The sequence below is a fragment of the Dendrobates tinctorius genome, unplaced genomic scaffold (genome assembly GCF_039654945.1).
Source record: "Dendrobates tinctorius isolate UK_male_01 unplaced genomic scaffold, ASM3965494v1 ptg000132l, whole genome shotgun sequence".
NCBI classification, from domain to species: domain Eukaryota; kingdom Metazoa; phylum Chordata; class Amphibia; order Anura; family Dendrobatidae; genus Dendrobates; species Dendrobates tinctorius.
In genome coordinates this window covers 5903826-5931636 of record NW_027361800.1, presented here as the reverse complement: position 1 = coordinate 5931636, position 27811 = coordinate 5903826, and the positions used below count along the sequence as shown (strand labels likewise).

At 48.5% G+C, this 27811-nt stretch overlaps 1 protein-coding gene across 2 annotated transcripts in view; it reads left to right on the top strand.

Moving 5' to 3' along the window:
• Positions 1 to 27811, top strand: part of LOC141048053 (serine protease ami-like) — a 295484-nt gene that overhangs the window by 79399 nt on the left and 188274 nt on the right. Inside the window, exons 2-3 of one of the 2 annotated variants that reach the window (XM_073543394.1) lie at positions 2203 to 2310; positions 10820 to 10973. In XM_073543394.1, coding sequence (XP_073399495.1) covers positions 2203 to 2310; positions 10820 to 10973 — 262 coding nt within the window. The remainder of the gene's footprint in view (positions 1 to 2202; positions 2311 to 10819; positions 10974 to 27811) is intronic. The other variant, XM_073543395.1, reaches the window with a different exon arrangement.

Below are 27811 nucleotides of genomic sequence, written 5' to 3'. Positions count from 1 at the left end.
ACCCGATGGTAGACCTTTTGCGCTCTAACAGACAGTCACTCCTGAACGTACCAACATCTCAGTTTTTAATTTGGCATTCTCCATAATTAGCCTTTTGGGGCTCTACACTTAGATAGGAGGCATGTACCTCTGCCTAGCCTACTGCTCCCTTGGCAGCGTCTCCCGCTCTGCTACCCTTTCAATTACAGTCAAAAATGCCTAAACGTCATCACCTGGGGTCCTCTTTTGCTTGACTTGTCTTAATGCCTTCCGGATGTGTGAGACATCACCTGGATGTGGTGGAGGGGCGGATTCTCTTCTGAGGATATCCTCCACCAGGAGTTCCATCTTCAATTGTTGCTGTTGGTCTGCTGAATCGGGAGTTTAGTTGTCTCTTGCCGGGCATGCTGCTGGAGCTTCTGTTGCTGCTGCTACTTCTGTTGCTGCTGGTGATGCTGCCGGCTTTGGATCAGGTGCTTGATCAGCTCCTCCATTTTGTCTGACTGCTGCTTATAGTGGTCTTCACCCAGGACATACCATTTGTCCACAGCCATCACACTTGCTATCTGGGGATCTTGCATGCACTTCTAGCACAAACGGTAGTAGATCATCTCACTCGGCTGCACATAGATGTAGACATAGGAACACTGTTTCTTTAAACCTTCCCTGGTTTATTAAAGGAATTGCATAAACCAGTGCAGCATAAACAAAACAAACATGGCCTTTCTGGCCAGGAAAACAAAAAAAGCATATCGTAGACTGTGTTTTTGCGGGGATCTGCCTTCTCAGGAATAAACAACAAAAAAGTTCAGCTTTCCTTATCATGAAAACACAGCTTTGGAGCTTGCACCTCCAGGCACATCCAACACTTTATGAGCCAGAACAGGGCTGGTGTCACCACTCAGAGTACCTGGGCAAGTGCTGGGGCTCTGGATAACCGAGGGGTCCACTTGCCATTGCAGACACTGTCATGCTGTGGGGCCTTTGAGTCAGGGGAGCACTGGGTCACCCCCTCAAATACTCACCTTTCCCAATTCCGGGCTGCTCCAGTGTCTTCAGCATCTTCTCACTCGCTGTGATGTTTCAAGGAAGAGGGCGCGATGATGTCACTATAGCACTCCCTCTGCTGAGGAATGCAGAGAGTCAGAAGACATTGAAGACCACAGCAGCAGAAAATGAGTATAGGTGAGTATTTGATTTTTTTTATGTATGTAGCAATATATGGGAGTCATTAAATTGTTTGGAGCAATATATTGGGCCATTATGCTGAATGGAGCAATATATGAGTCTATATTACTGTATGGAGCATTAAATAGGGTCATTATATACTGTATGGAGCAATACATGGGGGCCATTACACTGTATAGACATGAGCCTGTACGTTGAATTTTGTTGTATGTTAATCCATGGAATGTCTACTGATTACGTATTGTATCTGTCCCCTGTGGTTTACTATCCACACACCTTGGAGGACAATTATGCAGGTTAATTGAACAATTGAACAATTAAGGGCCCGGTCACACATACTGTAGCGACGTACCAGCGATCCCGACAACGATATGAACTTGTCAGGATCGCTGGTGTGTCGCTACATGATCGCTGGTGAGCTGCCAAACAGGCAGCTTCACCAGCGATCAGCACCAGCGATACGCGGGTAACAAGCAACGCACGTCGCTTAGTTACCCACTGTGTACCTTAGTTTCCAGCGTGCTGGTGCAGGGAGCTGGTAACCAAGGTACACATCGGGTTACTAAGCAGCGCACGGCACTTAGAAACCCGATGTGTACCTTGGTTACCAGCTCCCTGCACCAGCGCGCTGGCAACTAAGGTACACATCGGGTTTCTAAGCGCTGCGCGCCGCTTAGAAACCCGATGTTTACCTTAGTTACCAGAGCCAGCTCGCTGATCGCTGGTCTCCCGCCTGCCACATGCAGCGATGCATGCTGGCCAGTGGGAGACCAGCGATCAAAAAAATGTCCTGGCCATTCCAGGACGATCAGCGATACCCGGCAGGGGGGCCAGTCGCTGGTGTCACACACAGCGATCTCGCTGGTGAGATCGCAGTTGCATCACAAAACTTGTGACTCAGCAGCGATCTCGCTAGCGAGATCGCTGTGTGTGATGGGGGCTTAAGGATTACCTCCCCCACCCTCCACAATCTTGTGAGAGAATGCTCAGAATGAAAGTTGTGGAATAGAAATGGCCCCCTTTTTCTATCTTCAGAGAGACTCTACAAGGACATCAGTTCAAGGAACCATGGATCCATCTGTTGGAATACAGATCTTCTCCACTGCCCATCACTGAACCCACAAAGATGTTTGGAGAACCCAGGTTAGGACAATCAAGTCACCTTGCCACATACCTCACTGTGCTCTGTCAGCTTCCTATATTTACCCCTTCCTTCTCTCTGTTGATGCCCGGATGTCTTGGATGTCCCAAAGTCACAGAGGTTCTAATCCCTGGTGAGCCAGTGGAAGGGTGAGACTATGTCATTTGCACCATTTGTGTACTTGCTGTACTATATGTTGTTGCCAGCTGGAGCTGGATACACGTGCAACGATCATGGTATCTGATGTCTGGAGGAGCATAGGCAATGACTACAGACTATACCAACGAGAAATTCAAAAGCTGTTGGCCAAACAAAAGTTGGGAGACAGTGGGTATCACCTGGTACGTGAGCAATGGAACTACTAGTCTTGGGATATTGTGGACTGGGGGCATCTCATTATGGCCATCTATACGGAGTTACTGTAAGATGGAAGAAATAAAAATAATTGCATTGTTAACCTGCCTTGATGACTAATACAACCCACAAAATCAAATCCTTACAGTGGGCTTTTTTGTTCATGTGCTTTAGGAGAGGCTTCCTTTATGGACGACACCCATGAATGCCATTCCTTTGTTGCATGCATGGGAATCTCTCACCTTCATTTGGCTTTTGATTTCTTTAGCTGACTGCAATAAACTTCTATGCCGATTTTCTTCAACCATTTTCATCAGAAGATGCTCCTGTTTAAATGTTAACTTCTGTGGTCAGCCTGGATGTCTCTGTGAGATGTTTGCACTTCTATCTTTGTTACATTTTTGGATCACTTTTGCTCCAGTATTCTGACTGATAAGTAAAACTTTGGGGTGTGTGCCCACTATCAGGATATAACAGCGTATTTTCGCTGCATCCAAAACGCTGCTTTCTAGTCACGCACATAAATCTGCATGTGTTCATTAAATCATGGGGATTTACCGCACGTAATGAATTGCTCTGGGTGAGACTACGCCTATGCATAGGCTCGTCAACCCACACCACAGCACAATGGGAATGGGATTTCTAAAAATCCCATCCACTGTGCTTGTCACCTAGAATGCAGTGGTTTTGACGCAACGCAGGTGAGCTGCATCCAAATCGATGCTATTCCATGTCATGGACACATGCCCTTGCTGGTCTTGTTGCCTTCACCTTTAATGTATAAAGAAAATATTTCTTTATGTTACATTTCTCATCCATGCAGTGCCATTCCTGACAGCATAACATGGGAAAGGGTACCTGTCATTAGGTACCTTGGTTGATTAAATCAGTGTTGTGGTTGTTTGATTTTTATTTTCAGTTTTGAGTTTATGATATGCTTGTGCTTCTGAGCGGCCTGTGGAAGAGGTCTTCATGTGGTGCTCTGCTTAGGTATTCATTGATCTGTCATAAGCCTTGAGTATGAATATCATTAACTCAAAACTGAAAATAAAGATTAAAAAACAACCGCAAGACGGATTTCATCAACCAAGGTATTTATGGCGCCGACCTGACAACTGTCTGTTGTAATGAATAATTAGACTTACCTGTGATTCAGTTCTTGTTAACTAGAATTTTGGACTCTACAGTCATGGCCAAAAGTTTTGAGAATGACACAAATATTATATTTTCACATGATCTGCTGGCCTCTGGATTTTATGTGTGTTTATCAGATGTTTTATCACATACAGAAATATAATTGCAATCATATTATGAGTAGCAAAAGGTTATATTGACAGTTAGAATGAGTTAATGCAGCAAGTCAATATTTGCAGTGTTGACCCTTCTTCTTCAGGACCTCAGCAATTCTCCCTGGCATGCTCTCAATCAACTTCTGGATCAAATCCTGACTGATAGCAGTCCATTCTTGCAAAATCAATGCTTTTATTTTGTCTGAATTTGAAGGTTTTTGTTTGTCCACCCGTCTCTTGATGATTGACCACAAGTTCTCAATGGGATTAAGATCTGGGGAGTTTCCAGGCCATGGTCCCAAAATCTCTATGCTTTGTTCCGTGAGCCATTTAGTTATCACCTTTGCTTTATGGCAAGGTGCTCCATCATGTTGAAAAAGGTTGATCGCCAAACTGCTCTTGGACGGTTGGGAGAAGTTGCTCTTGGAGAACATTCTGGTACCATTCTTTATTCATGGCTGTGTTTTTAGGCAAGACCGAGAGAGAGCCCATTCCCTTGGCTGAGAAGCAACCCCACACATGAATGGTTTCAGGATGCTTGACAGTTGGCATGAGACAAGACTGGTGGTAGCGCTTACCTGGTCTTCTCCGAATAAGCTGATTTCCAGATGTCCCAAACAATCGAAAAGTGATTCATCAGAGAAAATGACTTTACCCCAGTCCTCAGCAGTCCACTCCCTGTACCTCTTTCAGAATATCAGTCTGTCCATGATGTTTTTCCTGGAGAGAAGTGGCTTCTTTGCTGCCCTCCTTGAGACCAGGCCTTGCTCCAAGAGTCTCCGCCTCACAGTGCGTGCAGATGCACTCACACCTGCCTGCTGCCATTCCTGAACAAGCTCTGCACTGCTGGTAGCCCGATCCCGCAGCTGAAACACTTTTAAGAGACGGTCCTGGCGCTTGCTGGTCTTTCTTGGGCGCCCTGGAGCCTTTTTGGCAACAAGGGAACCTCTCTCCTTGAAGTTCTTGATGATGCGATAGATTGTTGACTGAGGTGCAATCTTTCTAGCTGCGATACTCTTCCCTGTTAGGCCATTTTTGTGCAGCGCAATGATGACTGCACGTGTTTCTTTAGAGATAACCATGGTTAACCGAAGAGAAACAATGATGCCAAGCACCAGCCTCCTTTTAAAGTGTCCAGTGGTGTCATTCTTACTTAATCATGACAGATTGATCTCCAGCCCTGTCCTCATCAACACCCACACCTGTGTTAATGGAGCAATCACTGAAACAATGTTAGCTGGTCCTTTTAAGGCAGGGCTGCAATGATGTTGAAATGTGTTTTGGGGGATAAAGTTCATTTTCTAGGCAAATATTGACTTTGCAAGTAATTGCTGTTAAGCTGATCACTCTTTATAACATTCTGGAGTATATGCAAATTGCCATTAGAAAAAATGAAGCAGTAGACTTTGTAAAAATTAATATTTGTGTCATTCTCAAAACTTTTGGCCATGACTGTAAGCTTTGCTCCTAAGATTTTCATTGGGATGCGCCCATTTTTGCAGCAAGGTGTTGAATGAGTTTGTTGGGAAAATTACCGTATTTTGCGGATTATAAGACGCACCGGTTTATAAGATGCACCCCGAATTTTACATAGTGACATAGTTAACAAGGCCGAAAAAAGACATTTGTCCATCCAGATCAGTCTATGCTCTGTCAGAATAAATCCCAAGATCTACGTCCTTCTAAAGAACCTAATAACTGTAAGATACAATTTTGTTATGCTCCAGGAAGACATCCAGGTCTCTCTTGAACCCCTCGATTGAGTTCGCCATCACCACCTCCTCAGGCAAGGAATTCCAGATTCTCACAGCCCTAACAGTAAAGAATCCTCTTCTATGTTGGTGGAAAAACCTTCTCTCCTTCAGATGCATAGAATGCCCCCTTGTGACCGTCACCTTCCTTCGTATAAACAGATCCTCAGAGAGATATTTGTATTGTCCCCTTATATACTTATACATGGTTATTTGATCGCCCCTCAGTCGTTTTTTTTCTAGACTAAATAATCCTAATTTTGCTAATCTCTCTGGGTATTGTAGTTCCCCCATCCTCTTTATTAATTTCGCTGTCTTCCTTTGTACCCGCTCTAGTTCCATTATATCCTTACTGAGCACCGGTGCCCAAAACTGTACACAGTACTCCATGTGCGGTCTAACCTGAGATTTGTACAGAGGCAGTTTAATGCTCTCATCATGTGTATCCAGACCTCTTTTAATGCACCCCATGATCCTGTTTGCTTTGGCAGCCACTGCCTGGCACTGGCTGCTCCAGGTAAATTTATCATTAACTAGGATCCCCAAGTCCTTCTCTATCTCAGATTTACCCAGTGGTTTCCCATTCAGTGTGTAATGGTGATATTGACTCCTTCTTCCCATGTGTATAACCTTACATTTATCATTGTTAAACTGCATCTGCCACCTTTTGGCCCAGGTTTCCAACCTATCCAGATCCATATGTAGCAGAATACTATCATCTCTTGTATTGACTGCTTTACATAGTTTTGTATCATCTGCAAATATCGATATTTTACTGTGTAAACCTTCTACCAGATCATTAATAAACAATGTTGAAGAGAATAAGTCCCAACACTGACCTCTGCGGTACTTCACTGGTCACAGCGACCCAGTTAGAGAATATACCATTTATAACCACCCTCTGCTTTCTATCACTAAGCCAGTTACTTACCCATTTACACACATTTTCCCCCAGACCCAGCATTCTCATATTGTGTACCAACCTCTTGTGTGGCACAGTATCAAACGCTTTGGAAAAATCAAGATATACCATGTCCAATGACTCACCTTGGTCCAGTCTATAGTTTACCTCTTCATAAAAACTGATTAGATTGGTTTGACAGGAGCGATTCCTCATAAACCAGTGCTGATATGGAGTTAAACAGTTATTCTCATTGAGATAATCCAGAATAACATCCCTCAGAAACCCTTCAAATATTTTACCAACAATAGAGGTTAGACTTACTGGCCTATAATTACCAGGTTCAGTTTTAGAACCCGTTTTGAATATTGGTTTGTCTATTATATTACTTAGTTCTCTTAGTACTCGTGGGTGTATGCCATCCGGACCCAGAAATTTATACATTTTAATCTTATTTAGCCGGTTTTGCACCTCTTCTTGGGTTAGATTTGTGACCCTTAATAAAGGGTTTTCTTTGTCTCTCGGCATTTCACCTAGCATTTCATTTTCCACTGTGAAAACCATGGAGAAGAAGGTGTTTAATATATTATCTTTTTCCTTGTCATCTGCAACCATTCTTTACTCACAATTTTTTAAGGGGCCTGTATTTTCACTATTGATTGTTTTACTATTGATATAGTTGAAGAACTGTTTGGGATTAGTTGTACTCTCCTTAGCAATATGCTTCTCTGTTTCCTTTTTGGAAGCTTTAATTAGATTTTTAGGTAAAGTATTTTTCTCCCTATAGTTTTTTAGAGTTTCAACGATGCCATCCTGCTTTAGTAGTTTAAATGCTTTCTTTTTACTGTTAATTGCCCCTCTTACTTCTTTGATTAGCCACATTGGGTTTTTCCTATTTCTTGTCCTTTTATTCCCAAAAGGTATCATCTGCTTACAGTGCCTATTTAGGATGTTCTTAAACATTTACCATTTATTATATATTTTCTTATTAGGACATTGTCCTAGTCAACCAGATTAAGGGCATACCTAAGCAGGTAAAACTTTGCCTTCCTAAAGTTCAGTGTGTTTGTGACTCCTTGACAAGTCCCCATAGCGAAAGACAAGTTAAACTGTACAATATTGTAGTTGCTATTTCCTAGATGCCCAATGACCTGCAGATTTGTATTCTGTCACGTCTTTTAGATAGTATTAGTTCTAAAGTGCTGCTCCTCTGGTTGGATTCTGCACCAATTGTGGAAGATAATTTTTCTTGGTTATTAGCATAAACCTGTTGCCTTTATGGGTTTCGCAGGTCTCTGTTTTCCAGTTAATATCCGGGTAGTTAAAGTCCCCCATAACAAGGGCCTCATTAAGGGTTGCAGCTTCATCTATCAGCCTTAGTAGTAGACTTTCCATGATTTCTGTTATATTTGGGGGTTTGTAACAGACCCCAAAGACAATTTTGTTACTGTTTTTCCCTCCATGTATTTCAACCCATATGGACTCGACATCCTCATTCCCTTCGCTAATATCCTCCCTTAAAGTGGACTTTAGACAAGACTTTACATAAAGACAAACCCCTCCTCCTCTCCGATTTTCACAATACTTTCTAAACAGACTGTAACCCTGAAAGATAACTGCCAAGTCATAGCTTTCATCTAACCATGTCTCGGTTATTCCCACTATGTCATAGTTACCTGTAGATATTTCTGCTTCTAGTTCTTTCATCTTGTTTGTCAGGCTTCTGGCATTTGCGAGCATGCAGGTTAGAGGATTTTGTTTTGTTCTAATCTCCTCCCTGTGGATTGTTTTAGAAATTTTCTTACCTCCCTTCGGAGTATGTTGTCTTGGGTCTTCTTTTCCGCACCTCATAACCTTCATTAGTATATTTTCTGGCTTCATATTCGAGTCTAACATTTTTCTTCCCGTCCCCTCTTCTAGTTTAACGCCCTCCTGATGAGTGTAGCGAGTCTTCTGCCGAATGTGTGTTTCCCAGGTTTGTTGAGGTGTAGTCTGTCTCTGGCAAGGAGTCCGTCATATAGTTAATTCACACCATGGTCCAGGAATCCAAATCCTTGTTGTCTGAACCATCATCTTAGCCAGTTATTCGCATAAAGAATCCTGTTCCATCTCCTGGTGTCATGCCCGTCTACTGGAAGGATAGAAGAAAAAACTACCTGTGCATCCAGTTCCTTTACTTTCTTCCCCAACTCTTCAAAGTCCTTGCAGATTGTCGGTAGGTCCTTCCTTGCTGTGTCATTGGTGCCAACATGTATCAGAAGAAATGGGTGGACATGCTTGGAACTGATGAGCTTTGGTATCCTATCGGTCACATCCTTGATCTTTGCACCTGGGAGGCAGCATACTTCTCTTGCGGTTATGTCCAGTCTGCAGATGGCTGCTTCTGTGCCTCTCAGTAGTGAGTCTCCCACCACTATCACTCTTCTTCGCTCCTTGGCTGTACTTTTTGTTGTCACTTCTGGGTGTTACTGTGTGTCCTTTTTTTCTTTGCTTGCTGGTAGTGCCTCATCCTTAGATGTGCCATCTTCATCTTACACAAGACATTGGTATCAGTTTCTAGTTGTGTGATTGGTGATGTCTCCATGGTCTTCTTGCTTCTTTTGGTCAAATGCTTTCACTCATCTGCTTTTGGAGGTTCTCTGACACTTTCTTCACCTTCTGTGTCCAGTAGCGATGCTTCTGTGCTTTCTAGGAAGTTTTCATTTTCTTTGATGAGTTTCAAAGTTGCAATTCTTTCTTCCAGACCCCCCACCTTTTTTTCTAAAAGGGCCAGTAGTCTACACTTCTGGCAGGTGAAGTTGGATTCACCTTCTGGTCGATCTGTGAACATGTAGCACATGTTGCAGCTCACCATGATGGTTGTCACATCTGCCATGTTGCTTCTAGATCCTGTTGTGTGTATTCCTTCTTGTGTAATCTACTGTGTGTAGCCTTCTTGTGTAATCTACTCAATTAGCCAAGCTTTCTTGCAATAATGTCCTAGAGGCAAAAATTTGTGCGCCTTACAGTGCGTGGTTTGGCGATGCTTTCAAAGCAGCTGGTCCCGGCTGTGCCCAACGATCTTCTTGCTGAGGGTGACTCTTCGCTTTTCCCAGAAGGCACCTGGAATATGTAAATTGTCCTCCTCAAGCTTGAATCCCTGGTTTGGCAATGCTTTCCAAGCAGCTGGTCTCGGCTGTACCCAACGATCTTCTTGTTGAGGGAGAGTCTTTGCTTTTTCCAGAAGGCACCTGGAATATGCAAATTGTCCTCCTCAAGCTTCAATCCCTGGTTTTGGTGGAGGAAAATAGGAAAGAAATGTTTTTAAATAAAATGGTGCATCTTATAATCTGATTTAGCAGTAACTTACCTGGGGGGCAGTAATGGTAGGGAGGGGGCCCAGGTGGCAGGGTTGCTGCTGGTGGAGGCAGGAGATGCTGTGGGCTCCAGGCTGGTAGGGCTGGGTGTTTGGCAGGAGCTGGGTCATAGCTGTAGGACCCATGGTGGTAAAACAAGGTGCTCAATAGTGCGGGGGCTCCACCGACACTTTGTGAAAGCCTGGAGCCCCTCATCTTCCATACTTTCTAATGCGAAGGACTGTGGGAAAATACCCGCTGGAGGTGGCTCATGCGCAATGAGATCTCGGGAGATGAGATCTGGGTGCCGAGAACTGAATTTGCGCATATGCAGCCTCTGGTGGCCAGTTTCCCAGAGTCTACTGCTTAGAAGAAGATGGAAAGTGTGGGGCTCCAGGCTTTCACAAATTATCAGCAGAGCCCCTGCACCGCTGAACACCTTGTCGTGCCAGCCTGGGGCCCGCAGTCATTGCCTGACTCCACTGCCACCAAAAGTTCCAGCAGCAGCAACCCAGGAACCCTGCTTCACCACAGCCGGTAAGCTCCACATCAGCTACATTTTGGATTATAAGACGCACCCCCATTTTCCCCAAAATTTGGGAGAAAAAAGTACATTTTATAATCTGAAAAATACGGTACTTTTTTGAGTGTGCAAAATAATAAATCTTGTTTACAATCAATGGCCCATATTTGTAGGAGTATTTTGTAGTAATGTATCCCATACAAAAAAAGTACTTTAATAGGAAACTAAAGGTTTTCTGACAAATCTGTTGGAGTGTATGCTAAAGCACTATACTGTAGATAGAGAGATTATATACTGTACTATACTACTGCACTGTACTGTGTATATACTGCATGTAAATTATTTTCTCTCCACTTAGAGAGCTACCCACGTGGTCGAATCCTTGGTGGAAGTGAGTCTCAACAGTTTAGACCTTATATGGTTTCATTGCAAGTGGAAGGAAAACACTCATGCGGTGGACTGCTAATATCAGATGAGTGGGTGCTGAGTGCCGCACATTGTAAGCCGGAAAGGTATAACTTTACTAATTAAAATCTCAATAATGTTTTTCATAAATTTAAAGCAGGGGTGGGAACCTCCAGCCCATGGGTCGATGTCCTTTTCTGTGGCACCTGTATAGAGTCCCGGAGAACGCAGTCCTCAGCCAGCCAAATTCTTAGCTGGCCGCTGATCCTTTAATTGCTGTCTCCTGCTGTTATGCCCCAGCATCTCCTGTTGTGAAGTATATGTCCCAGTGTTTCCTGCTGTCATGTGCACGCCAGTTTATGAAAAATGGATACGTATCCGAAGATTATTAATAACTTGATTACAGATTTATCCCCTAAAATTACTATTTTATTCAGTTATGAATAACCCCTTAACCACTGTCGGTACGCCTTATAACGGAGGCAGTTAAGGGTACTTATGCCTCAGCGCCGCTTTTTAATGGCGCTGAGAAAAAAGTGTATAGTGCCCCCCAGAGTCATAAATTCCCACAGAGAACATGATTCGGTTCAGTTTTTACCGACCCCCAGTGTGTTGCGATCACCGTTATTCGCGGAAAAACGGCGACCTAAAAAAATGTCTGATTTCCCATTTATTTTCTCTCTGATGTGATCGCACATCAGAATAGAGAGAAATGGGGTCCCTCGATTCCCCCTGGTACCTACAGGTGTCCCTAGACCCTCCTGCCTCTCTCCCCGCTGCCAACATCTTCTTCCAAGAAGAAAATGGAGGGCGCATGAGCAGTGTGCCCGTCGAGATCGGCCGGCCAGCACCCGTCAACAATAGGAAATTTTTCCTATTGGTTCATCTTGATCACTGTCGTGGTGCTTGCAGGTACGCAGGATGCAGTGATGAGTCATGAGACGATTCGGTGTTTTTTATAATAACGTTTATGGAACTCGAGGGTACTTTCCTCAGTCACGGCCTGATCACCAACAAAAGGGGGTAACACAGGTGGCCCGCGCAGGGGCTCTAAACAGGCAAACACAGATGTAAAGCACATGACTACTTCCGGCAACGGCCGGTCACTATAGGGCCACGGTATGGCCGACTACGGGCCCTTAATTATAGAGTCTACTTAGCCGTCCAGATGTCCCTCGCCGTTTGCATTGGTGGTCTTTCGGCGTAGCAGTTGCTGGGCGCAGTTGCTGAAGCGTTGGCGGAGTCTTCGCACCCTCCGGCGCGCTGGTGACACTGGAACCCTGCAGGCCCCGGCGAAGTCCTTGGACGAGAGGGGCGCAGTCCCCGGACTGTGGCAAGCGGCAGCGATGTGTGGTGGTGGATGACAGGCCATGTGCGCAGCTAACGGCTGCGACTGGGAATCCGCGGTCAGCAGAGGCCCGGTCCCTGCTGCGGCCCTGAGTGGGGCGGTGGTGACCGCCGATGGCACGGTACTTGCTGCGGCCACGGGCGAGCACAGGGCAGCTGCAGGTGGCAGGGAACAGGCCACAGCTGCAGGTGGAGGAGAGGCAGCAGCAGCCACGGGTGACCTCGGGTAGGCCACAGCCGCGGGCTGAGAGGAGGCGGCAGCGGTCGCGGGTTGGACTGGGGCCGCTGTGGCCGCTGTTATGAATGAGTCACTGAGGAGGAAAAACAAAAACAAGCTAAGCCCCAGAAAACCAGAGAGGTTGGTAACTAAGCGGATTGCAGACCCCTGATTCTATCCACACAACTAGCAGTAGCCGTGGAGCGTACCTACGATGATCCTAGACGTCTCGTCACAGCCGGAGAACTAAATAAGCCTAACGCAAGAAAATGGGAAATTTAAACTGCCCCAGAGCAGACCCCAAAGCAATAGACAGCCCCGAAACATGTATTGTCGGTGAGACAAGATGAAAACACAAACACAGATATAAAAATAGGCTGAGCAAACGATGGGGCCCACATTAACTAGAAAGGACAGGAAAGGAAAGATGCTGTCTGCAATCACGCACAAAACCCTGCCAAAAAATGTCCAACACTTTCTGATAACAAAAAACCCTGAAGTCGCTAGACTTCAATTCCCTATATCAGCACTCTGGTATATTCTGAAGACAGAGCAAAAAGAGACCAATCTGATCAGGGACAAAAAGCAAACTGGCATAAATAGAGACATAAGAATGGAAATTCAGCACAGCCCCAGCAGGGGCTGGCTGACCACAAAAACTGAGTAAACCAGACCAAATCTCATGTGAAAAAATAGCAGAGCACACTTAGCTTGAGAAGGCAGGAACAGAACTGGAAACCAGAACCTCAGGGCAGGAAAAAATCACCAGCACAAAATTAGGGAGTCGGCTGTCTTAAATCCAGTCAGAGACTCCTGATGTCCAATCTCAGTCCTCCTCCTCAGGTGGCAGGTCTCTGCCATTTAGATCAGCTTCATTATCTGCTGTCACCACCAGAGGGAGCCCAGATGGAGAAGTCACAACTCTCTGTCAACACAGCCAGCTCCACCACCCTCACCAGAAGCCAGAGGTAGACCAGAAAATGAGTTCACAACAGGCCGCGGGCTGGAGCAGGGCAGCTAGTCTTGGACGATCCCCTTGGCGCCGTCTCTCTGGAGTCCTCAGTAAGCGTCCTCTCTCGCACAGGTTAGCCGCTCTGGCTTCCTGTCGCTCCCACACTCTCCTGCAGTCTGCGTCCCGTTCTGCTGACTCATCGTCCGGGGAATTCCCCGCCTCCTTTATACTGGTCCCTCCCCCAGCCCATCTGTCTGTCAGAACGGTCCATCCTTGAATTCTGTCCCCGGGAACAGTTTCCCCCAGAACCCGGATGACGGCTCCCTTGGTTCCGGCCCGGACACTCGACGGGGGCCGTTCCTCCCACACTCCCCCGCCCTGTATGCTCGCCAGTCCTCGGGCGAGGGTTTTTGTAGCCTTGGGTTAGTCTTTTGAGACGACAGCCCTTGTCGCTATACGAACTGGTCCTGTTCGTAATGTTCAGGGGGTTTGCCAGCTGTTGACCGCTCGGAGCGTTGAAGCTTGGGTGCAGTGGAGTCTTCTGGGGTGGAGGAGGGTGGTCGACTCGTTGGTTCGGGTGGGATTTCCGGGTCTACGGTAGTGCCATTGATGGGGCGCCCCGCAGATGTGACGGGGAAGTCCTATCGTCTGGGGGTCAGGGCCCTGGGGGGTCGGTTCGGGTCACGGGGGATCGGTAGACGTACACGGTCGTAACATATTACGGTGCACAACCCAAGTGAGAGGCGTGTTGTTCCCATCCGATTGTATTTTGTACACAGGCCCGTTGGGGCTTATTCGGCGCAACACTCGGTACGGGTTCACCTCCCACCGGGGTTCTAACTTGTTTTGGGGGCGTTGATCAAGTACAAGTACCCGATGCCCAGCTTGAAAGTCAATGGGTGGGGGTAATGCTCCCCCTTGGTGTTCTGGATCCTGGAGCTTCGTATGGAGGGTTTGCAGCCGTTGCCGGTGGTTTCGGACCCACGAGGATACCCCGGTCCAGGGTTGTGGTTCCTCCGGGTTTAATTTCACCTCTGTAATGCCTTTGCCTTCTCGCCCGAACAACAATGAGTAGGGGGTGTAACCAGTTACTCGATGCACCCGATTGTTATACACCCACACTAGCTCGGGGACATATTCAGGCCAGCGGGCCTTGCGGTCGCTCTCCAGGGTGCGCAGTATTTGGATTAGCGTACGATTGAATCGCTCGCACGCTCCATTTCCCTGCGGGAGATATGGCGTAGTCCGCGATTTATCGATACCGTAAAGATGGTGTAGCTCTTCCATGACTTTCCCTAGGAAGCATACCCTTGGTCCGAATGTATTCGTTGTGGACAGCTGTACACTTGAATAAAGTTCTTACAAATCGCATAGGTGGCCGACTCCGCTGTTTGGTCTCGGGTGGGGGTGACCACGGCAAACTTGGTGAAATGGTCCTTCATAACAAGGCAATGTGCATACCCCTGATGGGCAGAACCTATGGTTAGACAGTCCACTGTAAGAAGCTCCAGAGGGGCTGATGTTACAATAGGTTGCGCGGGGGGTTTAGCGAGCTCACATGAACGGCAGGTTCGACAAACTTCTTCTACAGCAGCGTGCAAGCGTGGGTGGTACACTATCTGCTGTAGCCATTGTAAAGTCTTTTGAGCACCAAAATGAGCCCCCTTTTCATGGGCTTCCGGGGCCAGTTGGCTGAGATGGACTTCGGGCACGATCACCTGCCATATCGTAGCTGACATGGTTCGTGACGTGGCTTTTCGATATAAAAGTCCTTTTTTGATGGCTAGTCTTTCCCACTGGCTCAATATCAGCAACATATCTTGGGTCAGAGTCTGTCTTTGTGAGCCCATGGGTAATTTACCGGTGGCCACTCATCGGCGCAGGAGTCCAATTTCTGTATCTTCTTGTTGCTGCTGGATCCAGTTATCGCAGGGTTGATCCAGCATCCCTCCTAGGAGTCCCGGATGAGGCGCTTCCTGCGCGTTGATTGTAGGCGCGGCGGTGGTGAGGGCGAACGGCGTCTCGTCTGCCTCTAATTCGTTGTCTCGACTTCTCCCTGGGGTGGTGTGTCGGATTCTGGCGAGCGCGTCGGCGTGCACGTTTTCAGCTCCCTGTTTGTAGATGATTTTATAATTGAATTTGGCCATCCGAGCCACCCACCGCTGCTCGAGTGCCCCCAGTTTGGCATTCTCCAAATGGGCTAACAGGTTGTTATCGGTCCGCACTACCACCTCGGAGCCCGCCAGGTATTCTGCGAACCACTCCGTCATTGCCCACACCACCGCGAGGAGCTCGAGCTTAAAGGAGCTGTAATTGTCCGGGTTGTATTCTGATTCGTGCAGCGATCAGCTACCATAGGCGATCACTCTCTCCTGGCCACCCTGCACCTGTGACAGCACACAACTCCTAGTCCCTGAAGGCTCCCATCAGTATGTAGGATGAATGGTTGTGAGAAATCCGCATATGCCAATACCGGGGCGTCCGAGAGTGCAGCCTTGAGATCTTGAAACGCATCCTCTTGCGGTTGCTGCCATTGGACTTTCCGACCATTCGCCCTGGCGGGAGCCCCCTTCAGCAGGTCCTGCAGGGCTTGAGCTCGGCGTGCAAAATTTTTCACGAACCGATGGTAATAGCTGGCCAGCCCCAACAAGGCCCGCACATCCTTTACCGTCTCGGGGGTAGGCTACCCCTGGACGGCAGCGACCTTTTCCAGGGATGGTCGGACGCCCTCTGCCGAGACGGTATGCCCCAGATACTCGATTTAGGTGCGGAACAGGTGGCATTTCTGGGGCTTTACCTTTAACCTGTACTTCTGCAGCCGGCCGAGCACCTGCCCCAACCGCTTCAGGTGGTCCTCGAACGTGGCGGAGTAGATGATAATATTGTCCAGGTATATCAACGTGGCTTCAAAGTTGAGGTCTCCTAAACACCACTCCATCAACCGCTGGAAAATTCCTGGGGCGTTGGCCAGCCCAAACGGCATCCGATTGAACTCGAACAGTCCCATGGGAAGGATGAATGCCGTCTTGGCCCTGTCTTCCTCCGACATCGGCACCTGCCAGTACCCACTGGCCAGGTCAAGGGTTGAAAAGTACATTGCGTTTCCGAGAGCGGACAGAGACTCTTCTATGCGGGGCAGTGGATACGAATCCTTGATGGTACAGGCGTTCAACTTACGATAATCTATGCAAAAACGCAAAGTACCATCCTTCTTCCGAACCAGGACAATAGGGGCCGCCCAAGGGATCTGGCTTTCTCGTATGACCCCCTTCCGAAGCATTTGGGCTAACAGAGTTTTCACTTCCTGGTATAGCTGCGGTGGTATTTGCCGCTATCGCTTCCGGATGGGGGCCGCTCCCATGCGTGATGGCCATGGGTACATCCAAAGTCGTCCTCGTGGCTGGTGAAGACTCTGTAAAATTGTCCAAGAAGTGTCTCTACTTGGAGAAGCTGGGCTGGCGCTAGGCCGGACAGTTCGGCCCGCATTCTCTCCAAGATGACTCGACCTTTTTCTTTGGTCGAGGATGCGGCAGCCTGTTGGGCTTGTACCGTCACTGCCCAGGGATCTTCGGGTTGCACCCTCAACTGGACCACAGGGTCCGGCAGCATCTCCTCCAATGGCCTTACTAGTTTGTCCATCTCGGTTCGGGGCTTCAGGGCGATACCCTGATCTTCCAGGTTGACACAACGTACTAAGACAGTCCCTTCCTGCACTGTGGCCAGGGAGCGGGCCACCAGGATGCCAGGGTGCAGGCGCTCCAAGTAACATGGTTCCACCTGCACCTCCACGCCCTCCAGTGGTATCGGGGTGTGGATCGGCAGAGCCACCACCGTCTGCCCTGGAGGACGCATGAGCGGAGGGGCCGCCGGTGCAATGACCTTGCCCAGCGTTCGCCCTCCCAACACTCCTGGAGCACTCGCGCTTCCCGCACCAACCACTGGAAGACTTGCCCCTGGGCCATGCGAGAACCCCAATGACTTAGGGTCTCCTACGTGGTATCATTGAGGAGTAGATTGCCGAACTCTCGCAGCACATTCATGCCCAAGACGATCGGATGACGGTCGTTAGTCTCTCCTTGAGTTAGGACCACTCCCCGGTGACCAAGGATTTTTCACACAATGTCATCTGAAGCCACACCACCCCGGCGACAGGTACCGGCAGTTGGTTTGCGGCCACTAGTCGTATCATAGGCCCCCACTGGGGCCTTGCCGCTTCCGGGAAATGCTGCCGGAAGTACGTTGCAAGCATAGTCGTTACCTGCGACCCCGTATCCACTAGGCACCGCACAGCACAACCCTCAACTTCGGCCCATACTAATGGGCACTTTGCGACCAGTTCTTCGGGACTTCCACCACCCCTCGTTATGGCTTCTGGCTCCGAGCGGCGTCCCTCATGCCCGGAGCCCTCTAGTTTAATGTCCATCGGGGTGGGTATGTCCCACGCCGCGGACACTCCCGTGCGAAGTGGCCCAGTTCTCCACACTCATAACACCGGGGCGGTGAGGCTCGGCTACCCCGGGTATTGCGAGGCCCCCAAGGCCCGGAATTGTAGCCAGGTCGGCCGGGCGCAGGCTCTGTTCTCTTCTTCACTTCGGCCAGCTCACCCTGGATACTCTTCAGTTCCTGTCTCATTTCCTCAATCCATTGAGGTTCTTCGACCACGCTTACGTAGGACTCCATGCTCCAGGCCTTCCCCACAGGAGCCGTCATCCCCTGCTCTTGCTCTCACACCCGGGCCTGACTTCCCACTTCGGAGAAGGCTATACGTGGGTTCACTCGGACCTGTTCCCGCATTGCCTGCTTGATTAGTGGGTCCCGTAGTCCAGTCACTAGCAGGTCATGCAATGTAATGTCGATGGGCCCTACCCCCATTCTGTCCTTCCTTTCTATGGTGGTGTGTAGCTCCTGGAGTGCGTTCATATACTGGGTGATGGTCTCCCCCTCCCCCTGCATCTGACTGAACAACCGGGTTCTCAACTCCCCCACGTCTGTCGGATCCCCGTGGGTCTCTTTCAGGATCTGCAAGACCCTGGTGAAGGTGTTGCGACGCCCCGGGGGTCTCAACATAACCGACTTCCGGGCCTCCCCATCCAACGCCATAAGGGCCACCTCAGCCTCTAGATCGGGGGACATGGGGTGCATACGGAAGAGGCCCCTCATACGTTTGGTCCAGCTCCACAATAGGGTATCGGAGCCAGAAAACCGGGGCAAGTTACTTAGTATAGCCCCCAGGGAGATGCTGGAGTGGGGGCCCTCATCATCTGCGGCGCCTGCAGCCCTACTCTGATCAGGCACACCGCCATCTGCGCTCGGAGACTGCATCCTGCCGACTACGCCAAATGTGGTGCTTGCAGGTACGCAGGATGCAGTGACGAGTCGCGAGACGATTCGGTGTTTTTTATAATAACGTTTATGGGACTCGAGGGTACTTTCCTCAGTCACGGCCTGATCACCAACAAAAGGGGGGTAACACAGGTGGCCCACGCAGGGTCTCTAAACAGGCAAACACAGATGTAAAGCACACGACTACTTCCGGCAACGGCCGGTCACTATAGGGCCTCGGTATGGCCGACTACGGGTCCTTAATTATAGAGGCTACTTAGCCGTCCAGATGTCCCTCGCCGTTCGGGTTGGTGGTCTTTCGGCGTAGCAGTTGCTGGGCCCAGTTGCTGAAGCGTTGGCGGAGTCTTCGCACCCTCCGGCGCGCTGGTGACATTGGAGCCCCGCAGGCCCCGGCGAAGTCCTTGGACGGGAGGGCTGCAGTCCCCGGACTGGTGCAAGCAGCAGCGATGTGTGGTGGCGGATGACAGGCCACGTGCGCAGCTAACAGCTGCGATGGGGAATCCGCGGTCAGCAGAGGCCCGGTTTCTGCTGCGGCCCTGAGCGGGACGGCGGTGACCGCCGAGGGCACGGTACTTTCTGCGGCCATGGGCGAGCATGGGGCGACTCCGGGTGGCGGGGAACAGGCCACAGCCACGGGCGGAGAGGCGGCAGCAGCCACGGGTGACCGCGGGTAGGCCGCAGCCGCTGGCTGAGAGGAGGCGTCAGCGGCCATGGGTTGGACTGGGGCCGCTGTGGCCACAGGCTGGAGCAGGGCAGCTAGTCTTGGACAATCCCCTTGGCACCATCTCTCTGGAGTACTCAGTAAGCATCCTCTCTCGCACAGGTTAGTCGCTCTGGCTTCCCGTCGCTCCCACACTCTCCTGCAGTCTGCGTCCCGGTCTGCTGACTCATCGTCCGGGGAATTCCCGGCCTCCTTTATACTGGTCCCTCTCCCAGCCCATCTGTCTGTCAGAACAGCCCGTCCTTGAATTCTGTCCCCCGGGAACAGTTTCCCCCCGAACCCGGATGACGGCTCCCTTGGTTCCGACCCGGACACTCAATGGGGGCCGTTCCTCCCACACTGTGATAGACCCTATCACAGTGATCAAAATTAAAAAAAATAGTAAATCAAACCCCCTTTATCAACCCCTTAGTTATGTAAAAATAATAAAATTCAAAAAAGTTTTCATTTCTATTTTTCCCATTAGGGTTAAGGTTAGGGTTATGGTTGGGCTTATAGTTGGAGTTGGGCTAAAGTTAGGGTTGGGCTAAAGTTAGGGTTAGGGTTGGGCTAGGGTTAGGCTAGGTTTAGGGTTGGGCTAAAGTAAAGGTTGGGCTAAAATTAGGGTTGAACTAAAGTTAGGGTTGAGCTAGGGATAGGGTTGTGGTGATGGTTGGGATTACAGTTAGGGTTGGGATTAAGGTTAGGGGTGTCTTAGGGTTAGGTTTGTGGTTAGTGTTAAAGGTGTGTTGGGATTAGGGTTGTGGCTAGGGTTATGGTTATGGTTGGGATTAGGGTTAGGGGTGTGTTGGGGATAGGGTTGGAGTTAGAATAGGGGAGTTTCCACTATTTAGGCTCATCAGGGGGTCTCCAAACGTGACATGGCACCACCATTGATTCCAGCCAATTTTGTGTTCAAAAAGTCAAATAGTGCTCCATCCCTTCTGAGCCCTGCCATGCAAAATTGCAAAATTTTCAAAATTTTTCACAAATTTCTTTTTTTTTTTTCATATATAAATGCAAGTTATATTGAAGTGCAATATGTCATGAGAAAACAGTCTCAGAATCAGTGGGATACATTGAAGCGTTCCAGAGGTATAACCTCATAAATTGACAGTGGTCAGAATTGTAAAAATTGGCTTGGTCATTAAGTAACAAATAGGCTCTGTCACTAAGGAGTTAAAATCAAAACACAAAAATACCCCTATATTGTAAATAAACAAAACAACCATAACACTTTTGAGTGTATAATCAGATAGTTTCAATAGTGTGGTATTTGATACAGATCAAAGGCTGCTACATGATATACTTAGTTAACTATTGAACTACACCTTCTATTGCAGTTGGTAACAGATAAATAGGGAAATGGAAGGATTTCTTAGAGCTCAAAGAGACACAGATATAAATATTCCGTTTGTCGCTGTGCTTATCCCCTGCCATGCCGTGAAGGTTGACACCCTAAACAAAATATGCGATATGGCCCCCTCGCTCACCGTCTGCTTACTAACTGCAATAAAGTAACTAAGTATATTATGCAGCAGCCTTCTATCTGTATTATATACCACACTATTTAAACTATCTGATTATACTCTCAAAATTGTGTTTTTTTTATGTCTATTTACATTATGGGGTTGTTTTTGTGCTTAAGGTTTTAATTGTAATTGAATAAAATTGCAATTTTAGGTGATAAATCTGTAAGGATGTGATATATGTGCCAAGGCATCTCTTTCTGTGATGTATGTGCCCCAGCATTTCCTACTGTGATGCATATGCTCCAAGGTCTCTTGCTGTGTTGTATATGCCCCAGTTTATCTTGTGATGCCCCAACATCTCCTGTGATGTATGTGCCCCAGTGTATCCTAAAATAAATATTCCCGAATGTCCCATATGATGAATATGCCCCACTGTCTCTTGTGATGTATATGACCCACTGTCTCCTGTGATGTTTATGTCCCAACATCTCCTGTGATGTATATGTCCCAGTCCCAGAGTCTCCTATGGGATGTATATAGAGCAGTCTCGGTGCCTCCTATGAATTGTATATAGAGCAGTCTCATTGTCTTCTATGTGATGTATATTCAACAGCCCCCATTTAGCCTACATGATGTATACAGTATACAGCAGTCTTGGTATCTCCTCTGTGATGTATATAGAGCAGTCTCTGTGTTTCCTACTGTACATGATGTACTGTATATACTGCAGTCCTCACACTGCTTGAATTCTTTAATTGTTGCATGAGCACTGATGAATTTCCCACTGTGAGGAGACATGCAGGTTAGTATGCATCTGTAATCACAACTTCCCGCTGCATGTTCTTTTCAAAATTCATCTTGACTGCACTCAAGACTGACACAAACCCGGAAAAGCAGTTGCGAATAATATCAACTATACGACCTAACATCACATGCCTCACCAAAGAGATGCTATTCCAGCTATCACATTAGGGATGAGTTCATTAAATGTTTAACCAAATATAGCAGGATAAATTTAAAATTCATCATTTTGTACTGTGGCGACCCTGAGGCTCAGTCGCCACAGAGTTACTGCACCTCCTCCTGAGGTGTGGTGCCCCACCATCCAGGTAAGGTGGAAACACCTGACCACACTCCAACACCTGCACCCCACACCACAAAGTAGTGTAGCAAAGCACCTTCGGCGGCTCCCTGCTTGGAGTATAGCAAAGCTCCCCTTGGTGGCTCCCTGCTTGGAACACGAAACGTGCTGGGAGGTGGGTGGAGTTTAGTTCGCACCAAAATAGCGGGAAGAGTTGAGTCAGTCAGTCAGTCTTACACTCAGTCAGTGAGTGAGGATGTAGAAGGACAGAATGTGAGACAGAGAAGATCCCCGGGAGAGGGATGGAAGAGGGAAGTGCTGCAGCAGGACACAGTGACCTGGGTCTGCTGGCACAGGAAAGAGACAGAGAAAGGAAGCTTGATTCTCCATTGGGAAGAAGGATTAGCACGGAACGTGAGGAGAATAAGAAAACAAGGACCAGGGTTAGAAGAGAACCCTTTTCAAGTTCTAAGCGCAAGGCCGGGGTCCGGTCCCCGAGGTTGAACGGATACTAAAGGTCCTGCAGCAGACACCGGAGGAATAGAAGTAGTGACCACTTTATTCCCACACAAGACTTGGGGGCACAACAGCAACATATTAGTGAGCCGGGACTTAATAGCAAGGAGTCCCTGAAGCAGGCTACAGCTGTCTGCCGTACAAGTAGAGTTCATAGGAACATCTGACAGGAGGAACTCCAGTGTAACTCAGTACTAGGAGTACTTCACTCAAAGGCGCTATAAGAGGAGACGTTCAGAAAAGGCAAATATGTTGGAGGAGTGTTGGAAAGGAGTATTCCATCTGGCCTGGAGGTTGACTGAGTCCCTAACCCAGAGGACACAGCATGGAAGCAGGCACCTGTTTGTACAACAGACTGTGAGTAAAGCTTTGGAACTGCATGCCCTGGTGTACTCCACTTATTCCTGCGCCAACCTGCCCAGCACTGCTACATCCCTCGTGCCTGACACTACATCATCTAAGTGTCACTTCACCTACACTGCCCTGGGACTACAGCCCTGCCTGTGGAGGGCTATGACATCACTGCTGCACCACATCATCTGTCCCAGAGGATTTGTCTGCAGGGTCGGTTTACATCTCCATTGCCGAATACCACAGGTGGCGTCACGAATCACTTATAAACTTTCACTACCATAAGCACACTGAACATTCTCCTTTTTACAATGGGCGCCCAGGGCCACGGGCTGGGTCCCAGCTGCCGTGACATCTCCCATTGAAGCTCATCGGGCTCGGTACCGAGTACCCCACAGCCCTGTGTGTGAGGGCGACCCAGTTTTGGCATCACGAACAGGATGACGAGACCCTATGCCATCGGGTTCTATGTGCCTGAGATCTGTTGGTCTTAAAACTTTTGGAAATGTGCAGAAGACCTAATTTGATAGACTGTGAAATGAATGCTAAAAATTGTCGCCGGCGCGGTGAAGAAGGGCTTGACAACCTGGGTGATCCTAAGAAAAGACCGCAAACTGTCTTGGGCCTACCCTGTCTGAACTTTTATGTGACAGCGACATGGCCCACCCCCGAGGGGTTCGTATACTGGCTTGGTATGGAGGAGTTGGAAGAAGACGCCACCCCCAGAAGGAGTAGCGGAAGCCAGTGGCGGGAAAAGAGCCCAGGCGGGAAGAACACCAGAACGCCATATTGGAAGGAGAAGGGAGGAGGCCTGCGGAGCGCGAGGAGGTTGAGCTGAGTCTCCCCGACGCAATGGCTGAAGGCTCTGACCCGGCTTCCAGGATGGACTGTCAACAGGTGGAGGAGGAGATTGCCCGGTTGACTCGCGAACTGCGGCTGAAGCAAGAGGCGCTCTGGAGGAAGAAGTGGCAGCCTGCCCTGGAGGGGCCTACCCCCGCGGTACCCCAGTTACCGGTACCGGCCATCGCTGCATCGGATCTCCCCCAGGCAAACCCTGTAGAGCCTGCGACCGCTGCAACACCACCGGCAGCATCTCCTGCAATCCCTCCGTTACCACCACCGCTGTGTGAGGCATTGGGAGCTGGAATGGAGGAAGAGGAGCTCCCACCTGGACCTGACGCGGCCGCGCAGGTCCCACCAGGAACCCCCGCAGACCCGGAGCCGCTATCTGCTCCACCACCGACGGCATCTGGACACGCTACCCCGGTGGATACCCCTGCAGCTGCCCACCGTCTCAGGCCTGCACTGGAACCGCAACATCACCATGAAGCACCAGATATGCCTGTCGGCCCTGAAGTTAGGGAAGCCACTAGGTGCCCGCCGGCTACAGTGGCCGGACAGGTGGTGCTGGGCTTGGTTTGGGACTGGGATATCAGTCCCCGGGGGGGAACACCTGAACCCCTGACAGTGGTGCCACGATCCACAGTGGGCAGGGGCCGGTCCCGGGAAGAGGAGGAGGAAACAAGAGCCTGATGCCAAGAGACCCTCCGCCAGTTGGCGGCCGAGCAGCGGGAAAGAGAACAGCGGAGGTTGGCTGTGCTGGGCCCTGATCTGGACCGCAAGGAGAAAGTCCGTGCTGGTCACTATGGGTCCCGGGACACGGCAGGATGGGGCCAGGTCCTTAATGTGAACCACGAGAGAGGGTTCGGTTTCATCGCCAACCCTACACGAATCTCCGACCTGTTCTTTAGCTGGAGAGACGTGGAGTCTCATCTCCGGAAAGTACACCCTGCTCGAGACCTACAACCGGGGGAATATGTGACTTTCCCATGGCATGAAGGACTCCGTGGTTGGTACGCTTTAAACGTACGCCGGATACCAGAGGACTTCCTCGCCACCTTTAAGATGGAAAAGGCCTGCGCTTCCCCTGTACCTCCCACCGTGATCACCAAAACTGTGTTGGTACCCACACCCGTAAACCAAGCTACGTCTGTACCAATCCAGCATCCCTTGGTACAAATCACTACTGAAGATCAGCGATTCCTTAACCCATCAAGACACTCAGAGCATCTCCCCTGGAAGCAGCCCAAGCAACCAGCTTCTGGAACCCCAGGATGGGATAACTAGCCCTAATAACTAACTTTGTTACCCAGGAGGGTATTTGCACCCTTTGCTCTTGTTTTCTATTTTTCTTTTTGGTTATCATGTTTTTGTTTCTTCCCAGTTGTTGCCCAGTTTGGTTGGCAGCCTTTACACTTGAACTGTGGAGATCATAGACGCTGAGTGATCCCGAACTGTTATTGTACATAGTTTGCACCTCTTTAGGTGCTTTCTCTTGGTTTTACATAGGAACCTGCCCTTGGAACAAGGACTACCTCATTATAAGGACATTTTCAGACATGATGGCCGGTCCCATGTCTACTCTTTGCACTTATTGATAATGTTTAGTATTTTTGAACAAGAAACTAGAAAGTGAACGTATTAATGACAGATTTCATAGGGTTTAATTGAGAAAGAAATACAGTGAGTGTTTTACAATGTTTGAATAAAGATGTGAGAATTGAATAAAAATATGCAGATGACGAATCAAGCAATAACGGTTGTCACTCCTAAGACAAAAGGAAAGAAGAGAATAGAAAATGTGAAAGATAACAGAAAAGAAATGTGTTGCTAGAAAATGTGTTACTCAAGCTGATAGTGAATTTGCTTCTATAGCACTTTAAATTAGGTAGCATAACTTTAAATATAGATCGACAGTTAAATTGTTTGTAACGTTCAAGAAACAGTGCCTCCCAAATTGGGAAGTTTAGTATAAGACATGTTCATTATGCAATATAAAAATTTGTATGTTCCTGTATTGTCAACTTTGTTTCCTTGCAGCCCGCGGACGTGCTGTGTTTAACGGGGGGGTATGTGGCGTCCCTGAGGCTCAGTCGCCACAGAGGTACTGCACCTCCTCCTGAGGTGTGGTGCCCCACCATCCAGGTAAGGTGGAAACACCTGACCACACTCCAACACCTGCACCCCACACCACAAAGTAGTGTAGCAATGCACCTTTGGTGGCTCCCTGCTTGGAGTATACTAAAGCACCCCCTGGTGGCTACCTGCTTAGAACACGAAACGTGCTGGGAGGTGGGTGGAGTTTAGTTCGCACCAAAAGAGCGGGAAGAGTTGAGTCAGTCAGTCAGTCTTACACTCAGTCAGTGAGTGAGGATGTAGAAGGACAGAATGTGAGACAGAGAAGATCCCCGGGAGAGGGATGGAAGAGGGAAGTGCTGCAGCAGATCAAAGTGACCTGGGTCTGCTGGCACAGGAAAGAGACAGAGAAAGGAAGCTTGATTCTCCATTGGGGAGAAGGATTAGCACGGAACGTGAGGAGAATAAGAGAACAAGGACCAGGGTTAGAAGAGAACCCTTTTCAAGTTCTAAGCGTAAGGCCGGGGTCCGGTCCCCGAGGTTGTACGGATACTAATGTGTTGTGAGGTCATTTTCCCCTTCACCGTCGATGTCTGATGAACTCCCTCTTCTGGTGAAGGAAGGTAGTGAGGCTGATTACCAAACACCTGATCTGGTAGATGATGACTGGGTAACAGGAAATTCTGACTGGATATAAGGCAGCCGACGCCCTTCTGAGTCGCTGGTGATTTCTCTGCTGGATTCTTGGAGACCAGTCTGATTCCTGCTTCCCAAAGATAGGTTTTTGCTCTGCTATTGAACTTATTAGTTTTGTTTTGTTTACCTTGTTTTTTGGCGTTCAGCCATCCCCGGTCGAGGGTATGCTGAGTTCCATTTTTTGTCTCTGATCAGTTTGTCTCTTTGCTCTGTCTTCAGAATTTACCTGAGTGCTGATATAGTCTTTTTGAGTCCTAGCGACTTCAGGGCCTGTTTTTCCTATCAGACGGTTGGGACATTTTTTGGTAGGGTTTTTTACGGATTGCAGACAGCAGCTTTTCTATCCTGTCCTTTTTAGTTAGCTTGGGCCCCATCGTTTGCTCAACCTATCTTTCTATCTGTGTTAGTGTTTTCATCTTGCTTCACCGTCATTATATGTTGGGGGCTGCCTATTGCTTTGGGGTCTGCTCTGGGGCAGTTTAGATTTCCCCTTTCTTTCTTTAGGCCTATTTAGTTCTCCGGCTGTGGTCGAGGGGTCTAGGGCATCGTAGGAACCCCCCACGGCTACTGTTAGTTGTTGTGGATAGGATCAGGGGTCTGCAATCCGATAGCTACCAACCTCTCCGGTTTTCTGGACTTAGCTTGTATTTTTGTTTTTTCCTCCTTCGGTGACTCATTCGTAACAGAATCACCAGCCATACCGCAGATTGTAGGGTACTCAATAGCAGGAAAGAATTGTAAAAAGAAAAAAAAAGGTGTTAGAATTTTTTTTTTGTCTATATTTTTTCCTCTATTTCTCTGAGGCCGTAGGAGGAGTTATTTCTCAATGGAGATTAAGCAATTGTCTGATCATGTGGAGCAGCTCACTGCTGAAGTGCGGGGAATTTCCGCCTATCTTGCTCATTCACATGCTGGTGAACCAAAGATCCCTACTCCTGATGTGTTTTTTGGGGATCGGTCTAAATTTTCGAATTTTAAGAATAATTGTAAATTATTTTTTGCCTTGAAGCCTAACTCATAAGGGAGCTCCGCGCAGCAGGTTAAAATTGTCATCTCTTTGCTGCACGGCGATCCCCAGGATTGGGCGTTTTCTTTGAAACCTGATGATCCTATTCTGACTGATGTGAATGCATTTTTTCAGGCCTTGGGGTTGTTGTATGATGAACCTAATGCTATTGATCAGGCTGAAAAGGCCCTGTTGGCATTGAGCCAGGGTCGGGATTCTGCAGAGTTGTTCTGTCAAAAATTCTGAAAGTGGGCGGTCCTTACTACCTGGAATGATGGTGCCTTGGCAGCTCTCTTTCGGAAGGGTTTGTCAGAAACCGTAAAAGATACTATGGTGGGATTTCCTGTT